The sequence below is a fragment of the Protomyctophum bolini genome (genome assembly GCF_963924005.1).
Source record: "Protomyctophum bolini genome assembly, chromosome: 10".
NCBI classification, from domain to species: domain Eukaryota; kingdom Metazoa; phylum Chordata; class Actinopteri; order Myctophiformes; family Myctophidae; genus Protomyctophum; species Protomyctophum bolini.
In genome coordinates, this window is record NC_137871.1 from 20,924,648 (window position 1) to 20,947,387 (window position 22,740).

Below are 22,740 nucleotides of genomic sequence, written 5' to 3' on the forward strand. Positions count from 1 at the left end.
AGGGGGATTTTAGATCGCCTCATATAAGAACTGCGTTTGAAAAATAAACATGTCATCCAGGCCATTTCACTCATATGGATATGAAGAATCAACTGACTGAGAGAAAACAATATTGTTACTGCCGCTGAATTAGTTAAAATGTATGTGTAATGTGTGTATCGCAGAGACAGCTTGTTTCTTTTTGGACCACAATGCTTATATGAAACGATTTTAAGATGACCCAAGTTATTCTCCACAGAGAAGTTACTTCCGTGAACCAGGCAGAAACAGGGGATGAGCGGGTGACAGGACTTCGGCACTCTATATTCAGCTATTAGTATAGATTTTCGTCTTACACAAACATTAAATTCCCATTGACAATAAATGGAAAATGTATACATGTCATGATACGTCATGATGATGTACGATGATAAGAGTGCCCCTCACTTCACACAGGTGTGACTTTTTTCTTATCAATTCTTCCTGCTAAATGTATTTTCTTCTTTTTTGAGGGGCCCTCCTATGCTCAGCTTTCCAGGTTTGTGTGAACACAAACATTGGCTTGTGATTAGCTTATCACCCCATAGCAATGATTTGAATGGCTGAGGAAGTACTGAGCCATGTACATATAGAAGCTAAAAGTGAGGGCAGAAAGGTGAAAACGGAAAAGTGAGGATGAAAATTGTGATTGGCCAGAATTAGATTTTTACGAGCCCTTTGCTGTCTGCATCATGATTCAAATTGAGATTTAATCACAGTGTAATTCTCACCGGTCTCAATACATTTTACAATATATCTTTTACATTCCTAGCTAGCGCCCCCAGAAAAACTGTGGGGTGAATTTCCTTCTGGTAAACCCTATGGCCCGTCGTGAAGCCCAACACCTGAATCCCAACACATTCAAAATGCTATGTTCATTGTAACGTCGTTAACATGAAATATTATTTTTTATAAGCACTTTTTAATACACAAGTATAATTTGATGATGAGTAGGAAGGAGAGATATTCAGAATGTTACGCATTGATACAAAAAAAAACATGTGATTTTGTGGCTGTGGCTGCCACATGACCTCACTGCTAAAAAGTCGATATATGACGTCACCATTGTTTTTTTGGCGGGCATGAAAGTCCATAGACCTGGCTTCCACATGATGTCAGTTCTGAAAAGCTAGCGCCCCACAAAAAAGAACTGTAAAGGTACGTTCAGATTTGAATATGTATATTGGCCTTGGTTCGTCCCGTTTGTGTTGCGCCAGGTCACGCTACTGCCGTTCGCACAACTATTGTCTCTGCATTGACTTTGTATGTAATCGCGCCGCTCTAACCATCCAAGTCTGAACGCAGCTTAAAGGTGCGCACGGTGGAGCCCATGTCTCCGCCAGATAATCTCAAATTGATGACTTAATATTGACGACATCTGTGTGGAACTCCATATTTAGGACAATCTTGATTGGTATGTTCCGCGACCTACTGGCAGAGTAGCTGCTGACCAGACCTGTGGTTTGTGAGAAAAACACTGGGGCTATAACATCATCTTGCCCCCCCTGGGGTTCGACCTGGCGGAGATTCAATAAATACGTTAAGTCAGCAGGTTTTTCCTCTCAAGGGGCCATGCCTATTGTATCAGAGCAGGCGGTGGAGAGGGAATGAGCGTAGGACTCTTTACCTTTACTGTAGCTTCTGGATGATGACAGCGTTGAGGAGGTCGGCGTCCTGCAGCGTAAGGCTCTCGTCTGTCAGCACCTTGTTGGGGAAGGTTGTCATGAGGACGAACTCTCGGCTGGCCATGGCAGGCCGCGCGTCCATTACGAACTGGCGCGCGTCCGACACCCTGTGGGAATGGTTGAACTTCTGCACCAGCCTGCCACCGTCAGCCAATCGGATTTGAATATTCGTGACGGGCTGGGACGGGTCGAGGGTCACGGATGCACTTGCTTTGGCCTCGTTGGCGGCCTGATCGTCTCGATGGGCTTCCGGCAGGTCTGAAAACAGCTCTGGGGCGGCGGCGCTTCCCAACAGCTGCCCTTCACCGCCAAAGGCCTTGAAGTCCACCTTGGGTTTGACGTAGTCCTCGTGCCTGTGGTCCTCGATGTCCAGGTGGACCTGGCCCCCTAGAGCGCGCCTCGCTAGCTCCAGAGGAACGCTCCCGGTGCGGATGTCCTCGAGGAATCTGGTGTTCATGGGATCGTCGTAGCGCCTGAGCTCGCCTTTGTCCACGGAGAATCCCGTCCTCCACATGTGCAGCACCACGTGCACATGCTGCATCGGCCGGTTGGAGGATTGCCTCTCTTCAGCCACGCGGGCAGAATGCTCCTCGGGGCTGGCTCCGAGCCTGTGGCCTCCACCAACAAAAGCCACCGGGGCTCTGCTGGGTACTGCCCGAGGCACAGCCCCTTGTTCCTTGAAACCCTTGTACAGGTCTCTCACCATTTCATCAGAGTTCTTCTTAGGAGGTCCGATAATCTGCTGCCCGCTGTGCTCTGACCCTCCTGCAAAGAAACGTTGGCCTTCCTCACCATCACTCTCCTCCGTCTGATGCGGGTCAGCCGAAGATCTCGCAAGATCTCCAAAGGTCATCACTCTGGGCCTAACGCTGGGACTTGTGGGCTGGGACACGGAGGATACTCTCTCTTGCCGAGGATGTGTCACCATGGCATCTTCACCGGCATCATCCAAGAAAGTAGTCAGTGCTTCCTCCAAATTCCATGCGGAAGACTCCAAGAAGAACCTGGCCCTTTCTTCGTCAACATCGGTTACAGAAACGAACGATCTCAGCAACTCCTCTTGGTTGGCCATTTTGTTGTATTCTCTAGAACCGAGCGTTTCGTGGGTGAAATATGCACAGACACATGGAAGCCATCAGGCATCTATATAATACATCTGTCATCTGTGACATCATTAACATGACGTGTCAGTCATCTCCATATTTGAGGAATTTTGAGTACGTTGTGCCTCCGAGTATTGTGGCGAGTCCGTCCATGCAATTCTGGGCAACAACTCAAACTCAACTCAATATCTATGCCATGCAAGAGTCTGTCGGTGTGTCCATCTCAGACAGTTGCCACGCTCTCTCCCTACCACTGCACGTAGCCTGCGGTGCTGCAGCCTGTTGTGTGTAGGCAAGAAAACTATAAAGTTAACCTACCTCACTGTGCATAACTTGCCAACTCCCAGTTCTGCCAATGAACTTGAGGAGGCCAGTGAATTTTAGAATAGGTTTCCAAGAATATTTTCCATCAACATAAGCAGGGTTTATCAAAGAGTTTGTGGTTGAACATGTGCTGACACACAAGCACAAGCTGTGCAGCAACTTCTCTTTCCAGCGTCTTGCTAAGGAAAGCAAGGTTGGAGATCGGCATCAGGGTCCTAAACCCTGTCATAATCATGACGTCAGAGATGCCATGGTGTTATATAATATATAGAGTAATTAATCTGAAGTGGCTGGTTTTCAAATTCACTATAATTAACGTACAATATGTTTTGAGTGTTTGATTTTTTTGCTTGTGACCTTTTCTAAAGCCATCAGTGAGTTGGTTGAATGTCAGAGTTAAAGGTTACATCCATCAAAACCTACAATTATGTTTCTGCTTTTTATCAGACTTGATGGGTTGGCTGTGACAATGTGTCACTAACAGAGTGACAGGCTGGCTCTGCATTCATACATAAATAATAACAAACAGTAATTAATCCATGAACTCCAGGTGGATTTTTAACTAAATTAACATTGTTAATGTTTTCTTTCATGGGCCTGGTGGTGAGTTGTTTAGCACTCTCAAAGTATTATGACTTATGAGCAGTAAGGAAACAAGAGATATTATTAGTTACCGTTTGAATTATGTGTGCTCTCCTGTCTTCTCTCCTGTATCTAAAGTTCTAGATTAAATAAGTTTGTCATAGCCTACTTATCACTAGCGTAGGTGTTCCATCTGGCTTTGAACAGACGCTGCACACGCACACATGCCCACCCACACATGCACTCACAGTCACAGAATTCATATCAAATGTTGAAATAAAGGAGGCATTGTCATTTGTCGCACAAGAATAATCACACAATGTTGCCAGAAACTATAATCACCCATTAAAACAATATGAAGCTCATTAAGATGTTAGTGAGAGGCTAATATTTGGAAATGGACTGTGATACAATCGATACTTTCATGGTATCTGCTTAGTTTGTGAGTTGCATTCAAATGAAAACAAGTATACGTAATGACACTAATGGCACAACAGGCATTTATTTGATTGATGATTAACATTAGTCACTTGTAGTAAAGTAATAATTAAAGCTTTGCACAAGCCACTGAACATCACCCAAAGGCCAAAAACACGAATAGGCTACATAATGTTACATAATTATTATGACACCAAATATTTCAAATTCAGTGAGGGTGACAGACAAAGTAAGGGCTTGCGAATAAATATATGGGATATGATGAAAGAACTGACTGGCAGCAAGGAAATATCTCAGTCTAACTGGCAAAATGCCAAAATATCAAACTATAATGTCCGAGTAGCCCAGCAGTTGGAATTGGAACTGAGTTGCATGATTGATGATAACCCATCACCGAATGCAGTAGTACCAGTCTGTGTAATTTCCCTTTCAACTACTTCCATCACTTCAAAGAGACTTCATCACCTGTTCTCAGTGACGTCTGGGAGGATGGAGTTCAGTAGCTCGAGCAGAAAGTAAAATCCAATTCAAAAAGCGATGCATTCCAGAGCCTGACAGTGCAAACAGTCTGCTGTCTTTACCGCAATGTGAAGGCCTCCGGTTGTCACAAAGCAGGTTAACCTCAGCCATGGCTTAGAGCAAAGGCGGTTAACTCCTAAATCCTCTCCATGCCTATATTTTGTGGTGTTATATGCAGTAACAACAAGTCAGGTTACTTTGTGTTTACTCCTGGGGAGAATCGAATTTGCGCATTATGACCTTTCTTAAAAGGATCCCTAACTAATAAGACATATATGCCTTTATACTTATACTTGCCCTCTATAACTAAAATTTGAAATAAAAAATCACACCCGTGTGAAGTGAGGGGCACTCTTATCTTTGTACACCATCATGACGTAAAATAGACACTATGGGCTACATCTTGCTTATATCCCTTATCCCTAAACTAATTTGCCATTTTTTACTATTTTAAAAAACCTTTTAAAATAGTTCAAAAAGCCGATCTACAAGCTCACAATGTCTAGATGTATATCGGCTAGTTGAACTATTTTAAAAGGTTTTTTTAAATAGTAAAAAATGGCAAATTAGTTCAGGGATAAGGGTGGCGCAAGATGGAGCCCTATGTCTATTTGCTCAGACACTATGACGTAAAATTCTCCATTCATTGTCAATGGGAATTTTTGTTTGTGTAGGACAAAGTTTGTGGACACACAAAGCTGGACATAGGGGGGGCTAGCAGATTATTTATCTTAGAAATGGTTATTCTTTCACTCAATAGGGAAAACTCCTGTCGCAAGTTGATGATGTAATTTGTCCATGTGCATGGCATGATTATGGATCCCAACAACATTCCAGGCCTGGACCACACATGGGCATATGGTCATTGATCATCAACTTCAAAGCGACAGGAGTTTTACCTATTGAGTGAAAAACAGACTATTTCTAAGATGAATACAATATTTGAGGTGTTTAGTTATAGAGGGCAAGTATAATGTTTTAAGACATTGTTCATTTTAAAGACATCCAGTAGCACAGGAAAACATTGCTCATAGTCATAAGTGAGTGTTGCTACTGGTATTGCTGGCCATGCTGTCTTTAGGGGGAGAACAGAGCAATGTTTGCAGTACACCGTATGCAGCAAAAACATTTGTTCTAAAATTCACTGAATTTTCAATAATGTACAAAAGGGGAGCTGATGGAATTCAGTATTCATCTAAACATAGTAGCATAGGTTCTGTCTATCCGGTGCTTTGCATGGCCTCAATCTGAACTGAAAATAATTGCCTGAGGGAGGGAGGAAAGAACGCCGTCACCGGGTTGAATAGAGACATGAGACAGACGAGAGAGAGACAAAAAGACAAGGAGACAAGAGAGAGAGAGATACATTCCCGACCCTGCCCTCTAATCCCATGCCTTTATCATTTCCCCTGACATAACACGTTTTAATGGATTTTCTCATCTCTATGTCAGAGGTAATATAATATGTATGCATCCGAGTGGAACCACTGCCACATGGGATGCAGGACTGATAGAGCGGATGCTGTTGTGCAAACATTATTATAGTATATGTGTGTGTGCGTGTGCGTGTGCGTGTGTGTGTGTGTGTGCGTGCGTGTGTGTGTGAGTACGTGTACTGTATATGGATTTTACCATGTCATCTGCCTATATAGGGCAACCAGAACTGTCAAGCTGAGTATAGAGAGAACTTAGAAGGCCATATTTCATTATGACATGTTATTTAAAAATAACTATAAATATTAAGAGCCGTCCAACTCAGGGATATACAAATTGGGAATGCTTGCCCGCAATACCCATTATTACACTTGGGAAAAACTTAATCTCTGAATTTCTTTGGGTCAAATATAGTAATCTCAGCAAAGCAGACGGCTGTGGGTGTAATGTTGTGGGTGACAATGTTATCGCAAGAATAGATCAAATTACCTACCTGGGTATAGAGGCAAATCTTTCCTGTTATAAATTGGCAACTGACGTAATAAAAAAAAAGTCAACCAAAGAACAATAATTTTGTAAACAATCTCCTCACTGGTCAGTAAGAATACTTACAGGAGCACTCATTCAAGGTTTCTTTGATGTTGCATGCACCTCATGGTACCATTTTCAGTGCAGCACCTCAAAGGCCCTAAAAGCAATGCTCCAAAACAAACGGGTCAGGCTTGGCTACTGCCAACGTACTGGCTACTACTGGCCTTACTCTTACAACTAACCTTGCCCCTACTCATTTTGAGGGTGGTGTTCGGGCAAATGAGTTCCCTCTGGGTATAGGCACAAGGCACCCCTTTTATAGTTCCGGGAGGGTGACACAAGTGGGAAATGGATAGAAGGGGAGATTGGTGTGGACTATAATGAATTTAATCATGTATGGGGTGTGTATTTCTAGGCTAAATTCTAACTGTGAATATGTATTGAGGGTGCATATACAAACTTGTAGTAGGTAAAATGGTAATTCTAGGAGTGGGGAATATGTTTATTGTTACCTGGGGAATGGTATGGGCTATAACCACGTAATGGGTACCCACCCTATAAAAATAAGTCAGTTGTCTCTAACCCGAGTGATGACAGGTTGCACTGAAGACTGTCAAAGAAGACAAGAAAAAAAAAATGGGGGGGAAAATAGCCTTATTTAAGGTGGCCCATGGGCACTAGTTGTCAAGGTTTTGACCATAACTGGACATAAGTATGCAAGCTTGGTGTTCAAGAGATGTATTGATAATCATAAACAAATTCATATTTCTATCTGTGAGAGAGCCTGTATAGTCCAAGTCAACATCTGGACTTTATTAAGAACAAGAATGTCTGGGAATATGACCAACAACCCTAACCCATGCAGCATTGTGTAATCTGGTGCAACTAAGCAGCGTGATATGGTGTCATGTACTAGCCCTTTAGTTAGGCTACAGATAGTCTGGTAAACACATATTTTGGCTATAGACAGGGAACGTTGGAGTTATCTCTCTGGTGAGGGGGAGAGTGGAGTGGAGAAGAGAGGGAGAGAGAAGGACGACACAGAGAACCGTGTGAGAGATGGTAGCTGGACTCTGGGTCTGTGTGTGTGTGTGTGTTCGTACACTAGTCTCCACTCATTTATCGCCTTGGCCGCTCGGCACACTTACAAGTAGCCTACTGAATATTTCATTCATCGTCATTAAATGTTATGATCAACTGAAAATGGGAAACAAGCCTTAGAGCTTTATATTCAGCTATTAGTGTAGATGTTCGTCTTACACAAACATTAAATTCCCATTGACAATGAATTGAGAATTTTGCGTCATAGTGTCTGAGCATATCGGCTTAATATCTATTTTTGAGGGGCTCCTATATACAGCTTTTGTCCCCACACGTCTCAATATTTGCCATTGACAATGAAATTATGTCAAAAAATTCATGACGTAAATTTGTGGCAACACAAACATTAAATGCCATTGACAAATCAATGAAGGGAAAATCTACGTCATGTAGACGAGCAAATCGGCTAACCAATCACATGAATTCAGTTCAATTCAGTTCAAAGAAAGGAGAAATTAGGTCATATGTGCCTCAAATATGTCCTAAATTTTGTCCCCACACGTCTCAATATTTGCCATTGACAATGAAAGGAGAAATTAGGTAAAATGACCACCAAATGTGACGTAAATGTGTGGCAACACAAACATTAAATGCCATTGACAATGAACTGTTCTTTCTTGTGCTTATTCTACAAACTGTTCATACAGGTTTCATTCATTCATTCAACCCATAGTCAGAATACAATGCCCACTACAGTACTTAGAAGCTACTCTATAGAGCGTCGCAGTCCCGCCCCCTTTCATGACGCCAGGCCCAGGAAATAATTCCCAATGCATTTTTCCCATAGACATTTCAAAAAGTATTTATTTAAAAATCTTTTAAGCGAACAAAGCCATTTCGAGTCGTGACAAATCATGACAATAAACACAATATTTTGGACCAAACAAATAATTACAAAGAAGAAAAACAAGAAAAAAAGTGTTGTAACCTGCCGTTTTCTTCTTCTTTCAAATTATTTGTTCGGCCCCGAAACATTGTGTTTGTTGTCATGATTTCTCACAACTCGAGTTGGCTTTGAACGCTTAAAAGGTCTTTAAATAAATACTTTTTGAAATGTCTATGAGGAAAATGAACAGGGAATAATTTCCTGGGCCCTGGTAGGGGGCGGGACTGCGACGCTCTATTACGTCAGTATAATGAGGTCGTATTGAAACCAAATCAGGGATCTTCATAATGGTAGAAAAGGGACGACAGTGTCTAATGCACTTTATGTTAAATGTGAATACATAGCAGTGACTATAGCCTACCCTACTGTAGATAAATGTAGAAATTGTAGATCATTAACCCAAGCTTTGGGTTTTTGTAGTGCAGCCACCACACCCAAATGGATTCAGGGTTTGCCCTCAGTGTTTGCATACATGGCTAACACTGACCTCAGAGTCAGACAGAGATGCTGTTACAGTGAAGTTCTGCTCGTCATCGTCCCTCATTAGCAGCCCTAGCTCTCCCTTTCTGCCATGTCTCCCATAGCAATGACACGTCCTCTACATGTCTTCAGCTCCTGGGGCACGTTTTCTTTCCTCTCTCTTTGCACTTCACTCATTCCAAACCTCATCCCTGTCCCCGGGGAGGCGCTGGCGACAGAGTAAGAGATGGCAGAGACGGAAAAAAGTGCCAGACAGGCGCTTGCTCTGCCGTTGGTCCTCTCTCATTAGGAGGCATGCCACGATTTCACCTTTCTTCACAAGTCAAATAATGTGCGTCGTGGGGTGGTCTATAAGAAAACCTCAGGGGCCGTTAATGAGTTGCACGGGATGGTGCACCCTCCATACTACCAGAAAATGGTAAATGGTGCATTTATATAGTGCCTTTATCCAAGGCGCTTTACATAGCTTGTGCATTACATTCACCCATTCACACACACTTTCATACACTGATGGCTGCGAAAACCATGCAAGGTTTTCAACCAGCACATCACGAGCAAGCAGTGTCTTGTTCAAGGACACTCCAACTCTGGAGGAGCCCGGGTTCGAACTGGCAACCTTGCGATTACCATCCAGCCATTCTACCCCTGAGCCACCGCTGACAGACAATGGTGATGTGTCTTCCTGGCATGCAGTATAAATCCACTATAAAATTAACAAAACTTGGTCAGTCCATCTTTTGCCGTTGTTTCCCCCCAGTGGGTTTTACTAATCGATTTGACAATTTTGAGGACAAAATTAATCAAAAGTTCATCATGATTTAAGTAGCATGTGTGACATGTCAAACTAGGCGGTTTTCATGATGCTGAATCCATTCCATTGCATCCATTGCAAAAAAAAACACTCCTTGGGCTAAAAACAACCATAGTCAGCACATTTGGGCAAGTGGCTATGGCCGATTTTATGTCCCTTTCAATGCATTGGCATACAAAACCACTATCTCTTCTCACAGAATACAACTCAATGATGGAGCACACATCGAAAAAAGTTTCAACCACTTAAAGCTACTTTTAGTTTACCGGTATGATTCTCCCAAACATAGTCAGGCTGACCAGAATGGAAACAATGGAAACAAGCCCCCAGGACTTTTTTGTGTTATCCTTTTAGCCTTAATGTCTGACTGTACCACCTACTGTGGCGAAATCCACAGTGAGGGAGGGCAAGAGTGCTGGGCCAGATGGCATACCCCCAGAGGTCCTAAAGAACTGTGACCTTGATGACATCACCCTGGAGTTTTGCAACCTGTCACTAATGAACAACAAACAGCCTGAAATATGGTCTCTGTCCAACATCATTCCAGTGCCTAAAGCTGGGGACCTCTCAAAGCCAGACAACTACCGAGGCATCAGCCTGACTTGTATCACTGCAAAGATTTACAACAGAATGATACTAAACAGGATACGGCATGCCATCGACCCTCTCCTGAGAGAGAACCAAAATGGCTTCAGAGAGAGGAGAACTACCGTAGCACAGATCTTGGCACTGAGGAGAATGATTGAGGAGGTGAAGAAGGATAACTTGACTGCTGTACTCTGCTTCATCGACTTCAAAAAGGCGTTTGACTCGATTCACAGAGGCACAATGGTGGAATGGTGGAATGGAAACTTAATTATTATCATTGATAATATTGTCAATGTGGCTGCCATGACAAATAATATCTATTATGCATGATTAGCCCCCATCCGTGCCACTCAGGGCCATGACACTACCTTTCTAGCTACAAACAACAGAAGCTAGCTGACATTTGAGAAATAAGATAATATCTTGACCGGTCGAGATAATATCTTGACCGGTCGAGATATTATCTTGACCGGTCGAGATAAATTATTTTTCTCACCATGAACAGGGTTCCGTATACTGAAGAGCCCCAGTAAACAGTGGATCGACAGTTCACTTACATGAACCTAGAACTGTCGATCCTCTGTTTACTGGGGCTCTTCAGAGCTACTGAATAATGGATTATACTGAATATAACCTTAAGGGGCGATACGTTTTCTTTTATACAAGCAATTTAAATATTGCATCTTGAACCAGTTCATTTTCTTTTCCAGCACCTGTGCCCCACCCAAATGTCATAACAGGCCTCACAATTCAGTGTGAAATATTCATCATAGCCATTAATGTGGGATGAGGGCACAGCTTGAATTAGCCAAAACTCTGCAGAGCCCCAGATTGATCTTTTTAATTAAACTTGGCTCGGGGGAACCAAAGTAATGCCCAGTGCATCGCTGCACAGCTGGTTATAGATTAGCCCTTGTACTAGTGCTCCTTCTAGGCTGACAGTGTGTATACGGAATCTCAATAGAGCACCCCCAAAGGTACTGGGGAAGGGCTGGCACTTCACAGCTTTTAAACGAGTAAGACGCGCGAACGCGGGAAGCAAACGCAGATCGTAAATTGCAATAACAAAGTGTCTGTGCCCTTTGTGCCCATATATGGAGCTGAGTGATTTGTTGATGCAACACACTCCATATTTGGACGTAGCTCCATATATGGGCACAAAGTGTCTGTGCCCTTTGTGCCCATATATGGAGCTGAGTGATTTGTTGATGCAACACTCCATATTTGGACGTAGCTCCATATATGGGCACAAAGGGGGGACACACGCACGCACAGACATGATCTGCTAGGTCTCATAGTAAGTGCTCACTGCGTTCGCAATAATATGAACTTTTCTGTTGGACGAAAACAGCAAGTTGAAAAAAACAGGCTTGAAAGGTTCACTTCTGTGGACTATAACATTACACCTAGCTACATGTTTAAGCATGTATTTCATACTATTTACATGTCGATTTAAGATCTGACATTTATTTCAGACATAGTATGTTAGTATGTGAAGAGTCTGACTGTGCTATTAACTCATTTTGAATAAAAAACATAAAAAATCTGTTTTTCTCGTGTCTTGCGCCGCCATGACTGTCTCTGTATCAAAAAGAGTCACATTTGTCCAACTCTTGGAAGTATCCCATCATTACTAATACAGGCCCTTAATAATCTAAAGTCTGATTCAAAGGCACACAGTCTCAGTATCCTCACTGTCAATAATAATTTATATACTGGGTTCACAATTCAAAAGCATAACTGTTTCAGTGTAATGCATTTCAGTGTAATGCATTTATATGGACTTTTCCCTCTAGAAATAAACCATAATGAGTGTCTTTAAAAATAAACAAAGGCCTGATTAACAAACCTTTTCTTAAATTCTTCTTAAGATCTTGAGACTCGTCAAGCACAATGTGGGATTCAAAAAACAAGTCACTTGTGCATGCCCCAGGTGTACGACATAATGAATGCCAATTGTTCCTAAATTGGATGTGCTTGCCTGCGCGTGTTGATTCGCAAAGGTAGGTGCTGTCAGCATGATAAAAGGTATGCAGTCGTGTGCAAATATGCCATGGTGAAAAGATTTTCATTTTCGAAGTGTCATTGTTGCACACGGCAAAACAGAAATTGAATCTTGGGATATGGGAACACCGGTGTGGCTCCAATGTGATTCTCAAACTTCATGTGGCCATGCAGCCTGTGACGTCAGTCATCTATGACATCTGTGACGCATTACTCCAGTTTTGGCAAGGTTTCTGCCCGATCAGAGCCCCATTGACTTCCATTATCCATCTATAAATTCCAGAAATTAATCTGTGTCGGCCTACAGTATAGGCCGCAGTAACTGCTCGACTTCAACCGTTGCCATCAACACGGGAGCATTGATTCCATTTCCGATGGGATGCACACAAAGATTAGACACACCAACGGACAGACATGCAGAAACAACGGTCGGACATGCGGTCGAACATGCGCTAGATGCTCCCGTGCTTGTGGTTAGGGTTACAGTAGGTTAGGGTTTGAGGTAGGTTGTCGGTCTAATACAGTCGGACCAATAGTAGGCCTATGTCTAAACTAAAGCCTGTCCCTGCCAAGCATCTGACAAATGGATAAATCTATCTGTTTTAATGATGGCACTGGCAGGCATGCTGGGATTAAACCATGCTGTGTTTGACAGTACGTTTTAACAGCGGGCGACAGCCAGACGAATTTTCCGGAAGTGCATTATTTGTCAATGGGACCCGGCAACTACTGGCGGTAGAGGTGATAGCAGAAAATATATTAATTAATAATAAGTCTCCCTGGGAGGTGTGGGTGAGATGACAAAAAATATTTTTTTTGCAACAAAAAAAAAGAAGACAAAAAATTAAGTTTTTCTGCTATACTTTTTGTGTCATGTTTTATTCAAATGTTGGTTTCCTGGCTTCTGAAGAGACTTGCATACTCTTAAGTCTGTGACTTCACAGGGAGAACTCCCTGTGAACCTAGTCGAAAATACAGAGCTGGCAACAACAAAAGGGAGACAAAACTAAAGATATGCATACTTTAAACTACTAAAATTAAAGTAACAAGACAAGAGGAAAAGACACAATGAAAGGTACAGCACACATCATATGATTGAATTGGTTTAAGGGCCATCCAGCAGACCTCGGACATCACGCTCATATGTCACCATGACTCAGCCATAACCATAATATGGTTATGGCCCCTCACTTCACACAGCTTTGGAAACTCCTTATATTATAAGGAGTTTCCAAAGCTGTGTGAAGTGAGGGGCGCTCTTATCATCGTACATCATCATCACCAACTACTGACAGTTGAGAGTTGAAATCCTCCTATATATATATACACACACACACACACACACACAACATACAGTATAAATGCTTGTGTTACGCAATGTTTGTGTTTACACTATGACGTACTGTAAAATTGTCCATTCATTGTCAATGGAAATGTAATGATTGTGTAGGACAAAAAAAAACAGGTAGACACAGTAGTTAATGGTAATTTCTGCTTCTTCCACAATGGGGAAAAGGGTTAGATTACACTACAGAATGTCACAGCCTAAATCATTAAGACAGCCACCTGCGGAGCTGTCATCTGCACTGACTCTAAGCTGAGCGGCTGGAAACGCCACTCCCGTTTTCGCTTGTGTCTTATGTTCAGCATTTTCCACACAGTCCCTGTATGTGAATGACTGGCTTTAGAAACTAAAATCCATCCATCCATCTTCAACCGCTTATCCGTAGTCGGGATGCAGGGGCAACAGCTCCACCAGATTATTCCAGACTTCCCTCTCCAGAGCAACATTTGTGACTTCCTCCTGGGGGATCCCGAGACATGCAAGGCCAGTGAGTCGATGTATTTCCTTCCTTGATCTGTCCCGGGGGTCTCCTCCCAGTGGGACGTGCCTCGAGGACCTCCCGAGAGTATCCTAACGAGATGCCCGAATCACATAAACTGGCTCCTTTCCAGGCGAAGAAGCAACGACTCTAATCCGAGTCTCTCTCGTGTGACTGAACTTCTCACCCTATCTCTAAGGGAGATGCCAGCCACCCGTCGAAGAAAACTCATGTCGGCAGCTTGTATTCGCGACCTTACTCTTTCGGTCATGACCCACACTTCATGACCATAGGTGAGAGTAGGAACGAAGATTGCTCAGTAGACAGAGAGCTTTGCCTTCTGGCTCAACTATCTTTTCGTCACAACAGTGCGGTACAGCGACTGCAATACCGCCCCTGCCGCTCCGATTCCCAGGCTGATCTCCTTCTCCTTCCTCCCCTGAACAAGACCTCCAGATACTTGAACTCCTTCACCTGGGGTAATGCCTCATTCCCTACAATCCACCGGTTTCCTGCTGAGAACCATGGACTCAGATTTGGAGACACTGATCCTCATCCCAGCCGCCGTACACTCGGCTGCGAACCAGTCCAGTAAGAGCTGAAGGTTTTGGACGGCGGACCGATGGTGCCATCAGGACCACATCATATGCAAAAAACAGTGATACAACCCTTAGCTCACCAAGCCGAATACCCTCTCCACCACGACTTCGCATCGAGATACCGTCCATGAAAATCACAAACAGGATAGGTGACAATGCGCAGTCCTGGGTGTGCCAGTACAGTACAATACAATAGACTAGAGGGTACAGTAGAGGGACCCCCACATGGTAACTCTCATTTCTCTACCGCTTTGGACGTGGGGCCGCTCGCCGGAACCGGGCGGCACCCTGGCCGTAGTCCTGTGGGTCTGGAACTTCCCGGGACCCCCCGGGGACCCCCACACGGAGTTGCACCACTCACTTCACACAGGTGTGATTTTATGTATTGCCATGTTTTTGTTATTGCTTAATGTAAATCGCTCTGGATTAAGAGCGTCTGCAAAATGCCTACATTGTAAATTGTCTTTAGCCAGTGAAATGTTTCAATAATCGCCACTTGCCTCACTGATGACATGCATGCTGCCCGCCTTCAACAGTACACTCATCATGTATGTAGCCTACAGTATGCACTGTATGTATACATACTATATTTGCAATATCTGAATGAATCTATTTGACTATATACAAACTTATTTGTTTCGTGCCTATTCTCTATAGGCCTACCTTTCCTGAAAACAACAAATGCTTGGATGGATAAAAAAACAAAAAAATCCCACCAAGAAAAAAACACTATAATTCTTGCTCTTGTTATGGAGTTTCAAACGTTGGACTGTTGCTGTATGCCACCATTATTTGCCCAATGCCTATTATTGGCCCACAATACAAATAAGGTTTGGCATACGACTGGACCCGTGTGCCTGTTTTCATGCATGGGAAGGCAGATTTGATGATGGTAAGAAACAAGATAAAAAAATCTGAATTGCAAGAGGGATCAGCAGCATAGCTTCTCGGCCCTAACCCATTTAGGATTAAGACAAGATTCTACAAAATGTCTTCTAAATCATGACATGTTTCTATGTCAGTGGTGTTCAAACTATTTAATGTCAAGGTAAGGACCCCCAGAATTATCTTAAGTATTTGGCGGCCAACCCCCATCTGAATAAATGTTGTTCCAGGGACCCCCCAGAAGCAAAGATTTGAGTTAAAAACATTTGCTCTGAAAGAATCTACAATCAGATCTACAAGCTCGTATCGCGGCACTCGGTGCTGCGCTATGATAGCAAAAGTATAACATAATGCTTAAAAACACCAAAAGGGGTTCCCGTCCTGAATAGGCTATAATAATAACAAACATACATGGCTTTAAAAAAATATAGATGCCAAATACTACAGATGAAAATTCCCAGCTACTGCAAAAAACGGTAGGGGAACCGCAGTGAACAAAATCAGAGTCAAAATCAGACAACATCCATGCTATGCAAACAAAGGCCATGAGAGCTCACGTCATCATTCATTAGGCTTGAGTCACATATTGGAGCGGTTGGCTCAAGAGATGAAGGCATGGATTGGAAATGTGGTGCCCTCTGAAGTTTCCTCTGTCTTCTACAAAGAAGAAAATAAAGCCCCGCCGGCACTGATTGCGAACGGAGTGAGCACTAACTATAGAAGCTGGCCAAAACTGTCTGTCTGTGTGTCACGCTGTAACACCACTGGCCCGCCACCAGAGGGCAACTTGGAACATGCAGAGGTCTCTGTGTGTGTGTGTGTGTGTGTGTGTGTGTGTGTGTGTGTGTGTGTGTGTGTGTGTGTGTGTGTGTGTGTGTGTGTGTGTGTGTGTGTGTGTGTGTGTGTGTGTGTGTGTGTCAGACTGCCACAACAGCTTTGTTCGTCTTACTTACTTATATATCTGTGTAATTTTTCAAGTTATACAATATATTAATTAACAGGTTTCAACAAGCCAGAGGCTGATTCAAGTGAGAACTGTCAAAGTCAGGGGTTTCACTTCACTCCCAGTTAACAACAAATAATTTTGTGTCTTTGCCACATTGTTTTCCATGTCAGCCACTCCCACTCTCCATTCCCCCTCTCAGTCCTTGTCACACCCCTGTTTCCACCCCCTCTCCAGCCCTACAGTGCCATGCCCATTCCACACCTGTGAACACTCACTCCACAAACACACCGTCAGATCATTACTTCCTTGTCCCCGAGCTGTACTGAGTTCCAGGTTCTCTGTGTTTTGCGCTTTCTGAGAGGTTCTGTGTTATTGGACTTGTGATATTGCTCTTCTCAAGGTTTGCATTCCTGTTTCCTGTTTTGTACCTTTTTGGAAGAGTTAATTGCTTTTTGGAATTCCCTGAGTTTGTAAGCTGTTTTTAAACTGTTTTTGCTTAATAAATCAGTAAATGCAAACATTCCTGCTCTTGTCCTGCATTTGGGTCCTACTCACCTGCCTATCGTGACAGTCTTGACAAATACATCAGTTAGAAAAACAACACACAGCAAAACAAAACAGGCAAGCACCAGAACCCTTAATATCGGTATGTCTTCTGTTTTGGCCTGACAGTATACTTGCCAGAAGTTGACACTGACACCCACCAGTGACATTGAGACATTGAGCAACAAACAGGGTTTTGATATTCTCTAAAAACTCCATATATTCTGAATGCAACATCCATTCAAACCCAATGTGGGATCGCATGTTGAGGAGCCTCTACAGGAGAGAGAGAGAGTGAATTTTCCAGCACTGGTGTCAGCCGCGGCATCGCCGCCAACCGCGGCAGTGTTTAATTCTGCATAGTCCGACACACTACCCCTAACCTAAACCTAACCTCACAGAGAAGCCACAGGTGATTTTTAGCTGGCAACGCATGTCGGGAGTATGGGCTCAGATCCATGCCAATATTATCTGTGTGTTCGTAAAAGAAAATGCGTAAAAAAACAATCCGTAAAAGAAAAATGCGTAAAAAAACAATCCGTAAAAGAAAAATGCGTAAAAAAACAATCTGTAAAAGAAAAATGCGTAAAAAAACAATCTGTAAAAGAAAAATGCGTAAAAGTTACAGATGCTTTTTTTGGTTCCCCAGTGATATCACTGCCAAAATTCACATGACGGCTGAGAGCCAATCACTTACGAACAGAAAAAAAGACAACCTAAATTACGAATGCTTTTTTTGGTTCCCCAGTGATATCACTGCCAAAAATCACATGACGGCTGAGAGCCAATCACGTGAGGCCTTTTCCTCTACCCAATCAAAAAGCTCCATAAGTCTGCCTGGCAACTGAGGTTGCCATGTTTGTCTGGGGCTACGTTATAAGTATAAGTATAAGTTTATGAGTTACAAGTTTAGCTATATTATATCCATATCTTGTCTTAAAACAACCACTCAATGGCATTATTGACTAATTCATTATTTTATAATGATATATATATGATATATATATATATATATATATATATATGATATATGATAGCAGCCTCATCATACTATCATCATCATCACATCATCATATCATATCATATCATATCATATCATATCATATCATATCATATACTATATATATATATATATATATATATATATACTATAATTAGTGAATCACTGACTGCACCAATCGCTCCCACTTTTCACACGGGGGGGCAATATCGCACAACGGGCAAGGGCTAGTATAAAATAGTAATACATAACTTAAAAAAATATATTTAATCTGGGACTGGGCTTTCCTGTCTATAGGTTTAGCTATATATCCATAATATCTTGAATTAAAACAACCAGTCAATTACACAAATTCGTTATTTTAGTAGCCTAAAATAAATAAAATAAATTCAGCTATATATCCAATATCCATATGATATTAAAACAATCGGCAAATAGGCTATATCCTAATTTCTGCACACAGGCATCATTATTTTCGTTCTGACGATTAAGTAAGGCATTGTATAATTTCACCACAGGGAGACGCTGTACGTCTTGCTCACTGTCTCATGCACACACCCGCACCGCCCCCCCCCCCCCCCCCCCCCCCTGCCTGAAACAGGATGTGACGTTCTCCCTCAGCTGCTGTCGGTTTGTGTAGCCTAATTTGTTTGTTCCAAGCCACTCTATGGGGGGCCTTTCCACTCTATGGGGGGCCTTTAGCCGCGAGCGAGCATGGTTCCTGACTAGATAGGTGAAGACTTCTTCTTCTTTGGCGATTTTTATCATACTAGATTGGAACGCCCATAAACGTCACATCCTGTTTCAGGCAGGGGGGGGGGGGGGGGGGGGGGGGGGGCGGTGCGGGTGGTGTGTGCATGAGACAGTGAGCAAGACGTACAGCGTCTCCCTGTGGTGTAATTATACAATGCCTTACTTAATCGTCAGAACGAAAATAATGATGCCTGTGTGCAGAAATTAGGATATAGCCTATTTGCCGATTGTTTTAATATCATATGGATATTGGATATATAGCTGAATTTATTTTATTTATTTTAGGCTACTAAAATAACGAATTTGTGTAATTGACTGGTTGTTTTAATTCAAGATATTATGGATATATAGCTAAACCTATAGACAGGAAAGCCCAGTCCCAGATTAAATATATTTTTTTAAGTTATGTATTACTATTTTATACTAGCCCTTGCCCGTTGTGCGATATTGCCCCCCCGTGTGAAAAGTGGGAGCGATTGGTGCAGGCAGTGATTCACTAATTATAGTATATATATAGTATATGATATGATATGATATGATATGATGATGTGATGATGATGATAGTATGATGAGGCTGCTATCATATATCATATATATATATATATATATATATATATATATATATATCATATATATATCATTATAAAATAATGAATTAGTCAATAATGCCATTGAGTGGTTGTTTTAAGACAAGATATGGATATAATATAGCTAAACTTGTAACTCATAAACTTATACTTATACTTATAACGTAGCCCCAGACAAACATGGCAACCTCAGTTGCCAGGCAGACTTATGGAGCTTTTTGATTGGGTAGAGGAAAAGGCCTCACGTGATTGGCTCTCAGCCGTCATGTGATTTTTGGCAGTGATATCACTGGGGAACCAAAAAAAGCATTCGTAATTTAGGTTGTCTTTTTTTCTGTTCGTAAGTGATTGGCTCTCAGCCGTCATGTGAATTTTGGCAGTGATATCACTGGGGAACCAAAAAAAGCATCTGTAACTTTTACGCATTTTTCTTTTACAGATTGTTTTTTTACGCATTTTTCTTTTACGGATTGTTTTTTTACGCATTTTTCTTTTACGGATTGTTTTTTTACGCATTTTCTTTTACGAACACACAGATAATATTGGCATGGATCTGAGCCCATACCGGGAGCCACGGGTGAGTTTTAACCAGCCACGCATGTGTCTTACCGGCAATGCATATCGGTACACTGTCACGGCAAGTGGCAACAGTGGAGTGTCATAATCCCCCACCCCAATCTAAAAACAAAAAGCCAATCAAGGCGAAAGTTGATGCAGCAACAGAGGGTGAACAGCACTATTTTGTACATGATCGGCGCACACCGGTGTTGCATGCCAAAAATAGTGAGTTTTTAGATCAGCTATTTTCGATGTGTGACAGAATGCAAGTATAAATCCACAGCCATGAGACTTTGCAACATGTATGTGTTTACAATTCTTCTGTGTATGGTTGGTTGGATGCACAATGGCGAAGCAATATGGCTCTATCCATCCATCCATCTTCAGCCGTTTATCTGTAGTCAGGTCGTGGGGGCAACAGCTCCACCAGAGAGCTCCAGACTTCCCTTTATTGCTCCGATATTGCACCCACAATAGCTGGCGAATTAAAAACATGGGTCTATTCAGCCTTGCCCACTGGGGCAAGTTCTTTAGGGCCGGGTATTTCGTGTTATTAAGTGTAGAGTGAGACAGGAATCTGAGATCAGAGAGAAAGGATGGAGATGTAGGCCTATGCAAGAGAACGATGGCATTCGGATTAAAATTCGGGTCCTCGATCACTCACACATAAATAATAAATACCCCCCACTCGCTGTTTACCACAGCAGAGTGAGACATCAGTTGTTTCACAAATGCTTCCCCAGGTTTGTGGACATTTGCGGGTAAAATTGACTGCTTATCGAAGCGGAATGGCAGCAGGGAGATGGAAATGAGTAGAGAAAGGACAGATCAAGATGGATTGGAAAGGGGGGAGAGACTCTCTTGGTCTGAGAGAACAGTATGGAGGATATTGTTGCATCATGGGCTCCCTGTTGCGCCCTGATGAAGAAATTGCCTGAGACATGGCGGGGAGAAAATAAATGAAGATTTCGCTCCCAAAAGGCTATACATTGCTTTACATTTATAGCTCTACATTGTAGAGCTATATGTACTGAGCTTTGTATTTATTGAGCTATGGATTCATATAACAAGGTTATGGGTGTAATCTCTTACATGTGGTGTTTTATCTGACTACTGTGTGTCAGGCAAATGGAATTTCTTGACCTTTATCCGGTCTGTAAAAAAATGGTTACAATTCATCATACTGTACATCTGTCCAGTGTGTGGCAGGGTATTGCATTCCATCAGGTGTGCAGCGACGAGGGGGCAGAATAAGAGATGTTGGTTGGTGTGGCCGGGGTTTGAACACCCAGGTGCATTTTTTTTTTTGTTTCTTAAATGATAAATGGTGTTATTTATCCGAAGCACTTTATAATGTGCATTACATTTACACATTCAAACACTTCTTCACACACTGACCGCAGAGGAAACCATGCAAGGCACCGAGCTGCATGGTCATCGGGAGGGAGCCTTGCTCAAGGACACTAAACCCCCGATGGGGGGAGCCGGGGGTTGGAACCAGAAAACGTCCGAGTCCCAAGCGGCCGCTCTAATACCTGAGCCCCTTTGTGCACTTGTGCAGTAATTTCTTTTCAAACAGTGGATGTGTTAAATGGTGTATTTGTTAAAGATGGAGTGCCGTGATTTTTTTCCAACCTAAAACATGATCATCAGGTATCATTATATAAGGAGGAATATGTTTTTCAAAAAAGTGTTTATGTGGACATGCCCACCAGTTCATTAAGTATGCCTGGTTTTCTTGGTGGGTGGTGATGGGTGGTGATCCACCTGATCTGAAGATGTTGTTGCATGATAAAGGGGGAGGGGTTTGGGGAGGGGATGATATTGTGATGTCACTATATCACAGTTTTTTCATTGGCACGTTTGACTGTCACATACCAACCACACCAAGGGGTCTAATGAAGTACTGTGACCTCATAAACACATGAAAAAAACAATAATGGCACTCCATCCTTAAGAAAAGGTACTATAACTCACATGGACCATTACAGTACATTACACCATTATATCACACATTGACTCACGTAGCTTGCTTGCATGCCAACAGGATAGGATGCCGGAATAGAATCTAAATAATCACCGTGACACATGGGCACGGCCATGTATTACAGTAGATAGATCTGTGTTTGATGAATGCAAAGAAGGTTTACATTTCCAAATGACATGCCATTCTGCTCAGCAATAACGAGCCAGGCTTTACATTCTAGGCGCTAAGCTGATGTTGCCATCGAGAGCGGCTTACGGTGAGTGAGTGAGTGAGTGAGTGAGTGAGTGAGTGAGTGAGCAGGTACTGTAGTAGGATGTGTTTGTTGTCTTGCTGTGTAGCCGTTGACAGAACGGTGTTCAATTTACTATTCTTGTGATTTGCATTCAAAATAGAGCAAACCGAGGAGCACTCAAATGTCAATGGCTATTAATCCGTGGGGTTGAAACAGGAAAATGGTTTGTGAGGTGTTAAAACCTGTCTGTTTGGTTCCATTTGTACACTCTCAGAGTTAAATTAACATTGATTTTACAATATAAATTGGGGTCCCAGAGATAG

General features: G+C 42.5%; 1 protein-coding gene across 1 annotated transcript; it reads right to left on the minus strand.

The window, feature by feature from the left end:
- Window positions 1–1,647: 1,647 nt before the first annotated feature.
- LOC308323078 (NSFL1 cofactor p47-like) lies at window positions 1,648–2,775 on the minus strand (the record flags this gene model as incomplete). The annotated part of the gene is made up of 1 exon (XM_080774680.1): window positions 1,648–2,775. The coding sequence occupies one exon, from the start codon at window positions 2,773–2,775 to the stop codon at window positions 1,648–1,650; it is 1,128 nt and encodes a 375-aa protein (XP_080630806.1).
- Window positions 2,776–22,740: the final 19,965 nt, after the last annotated feature.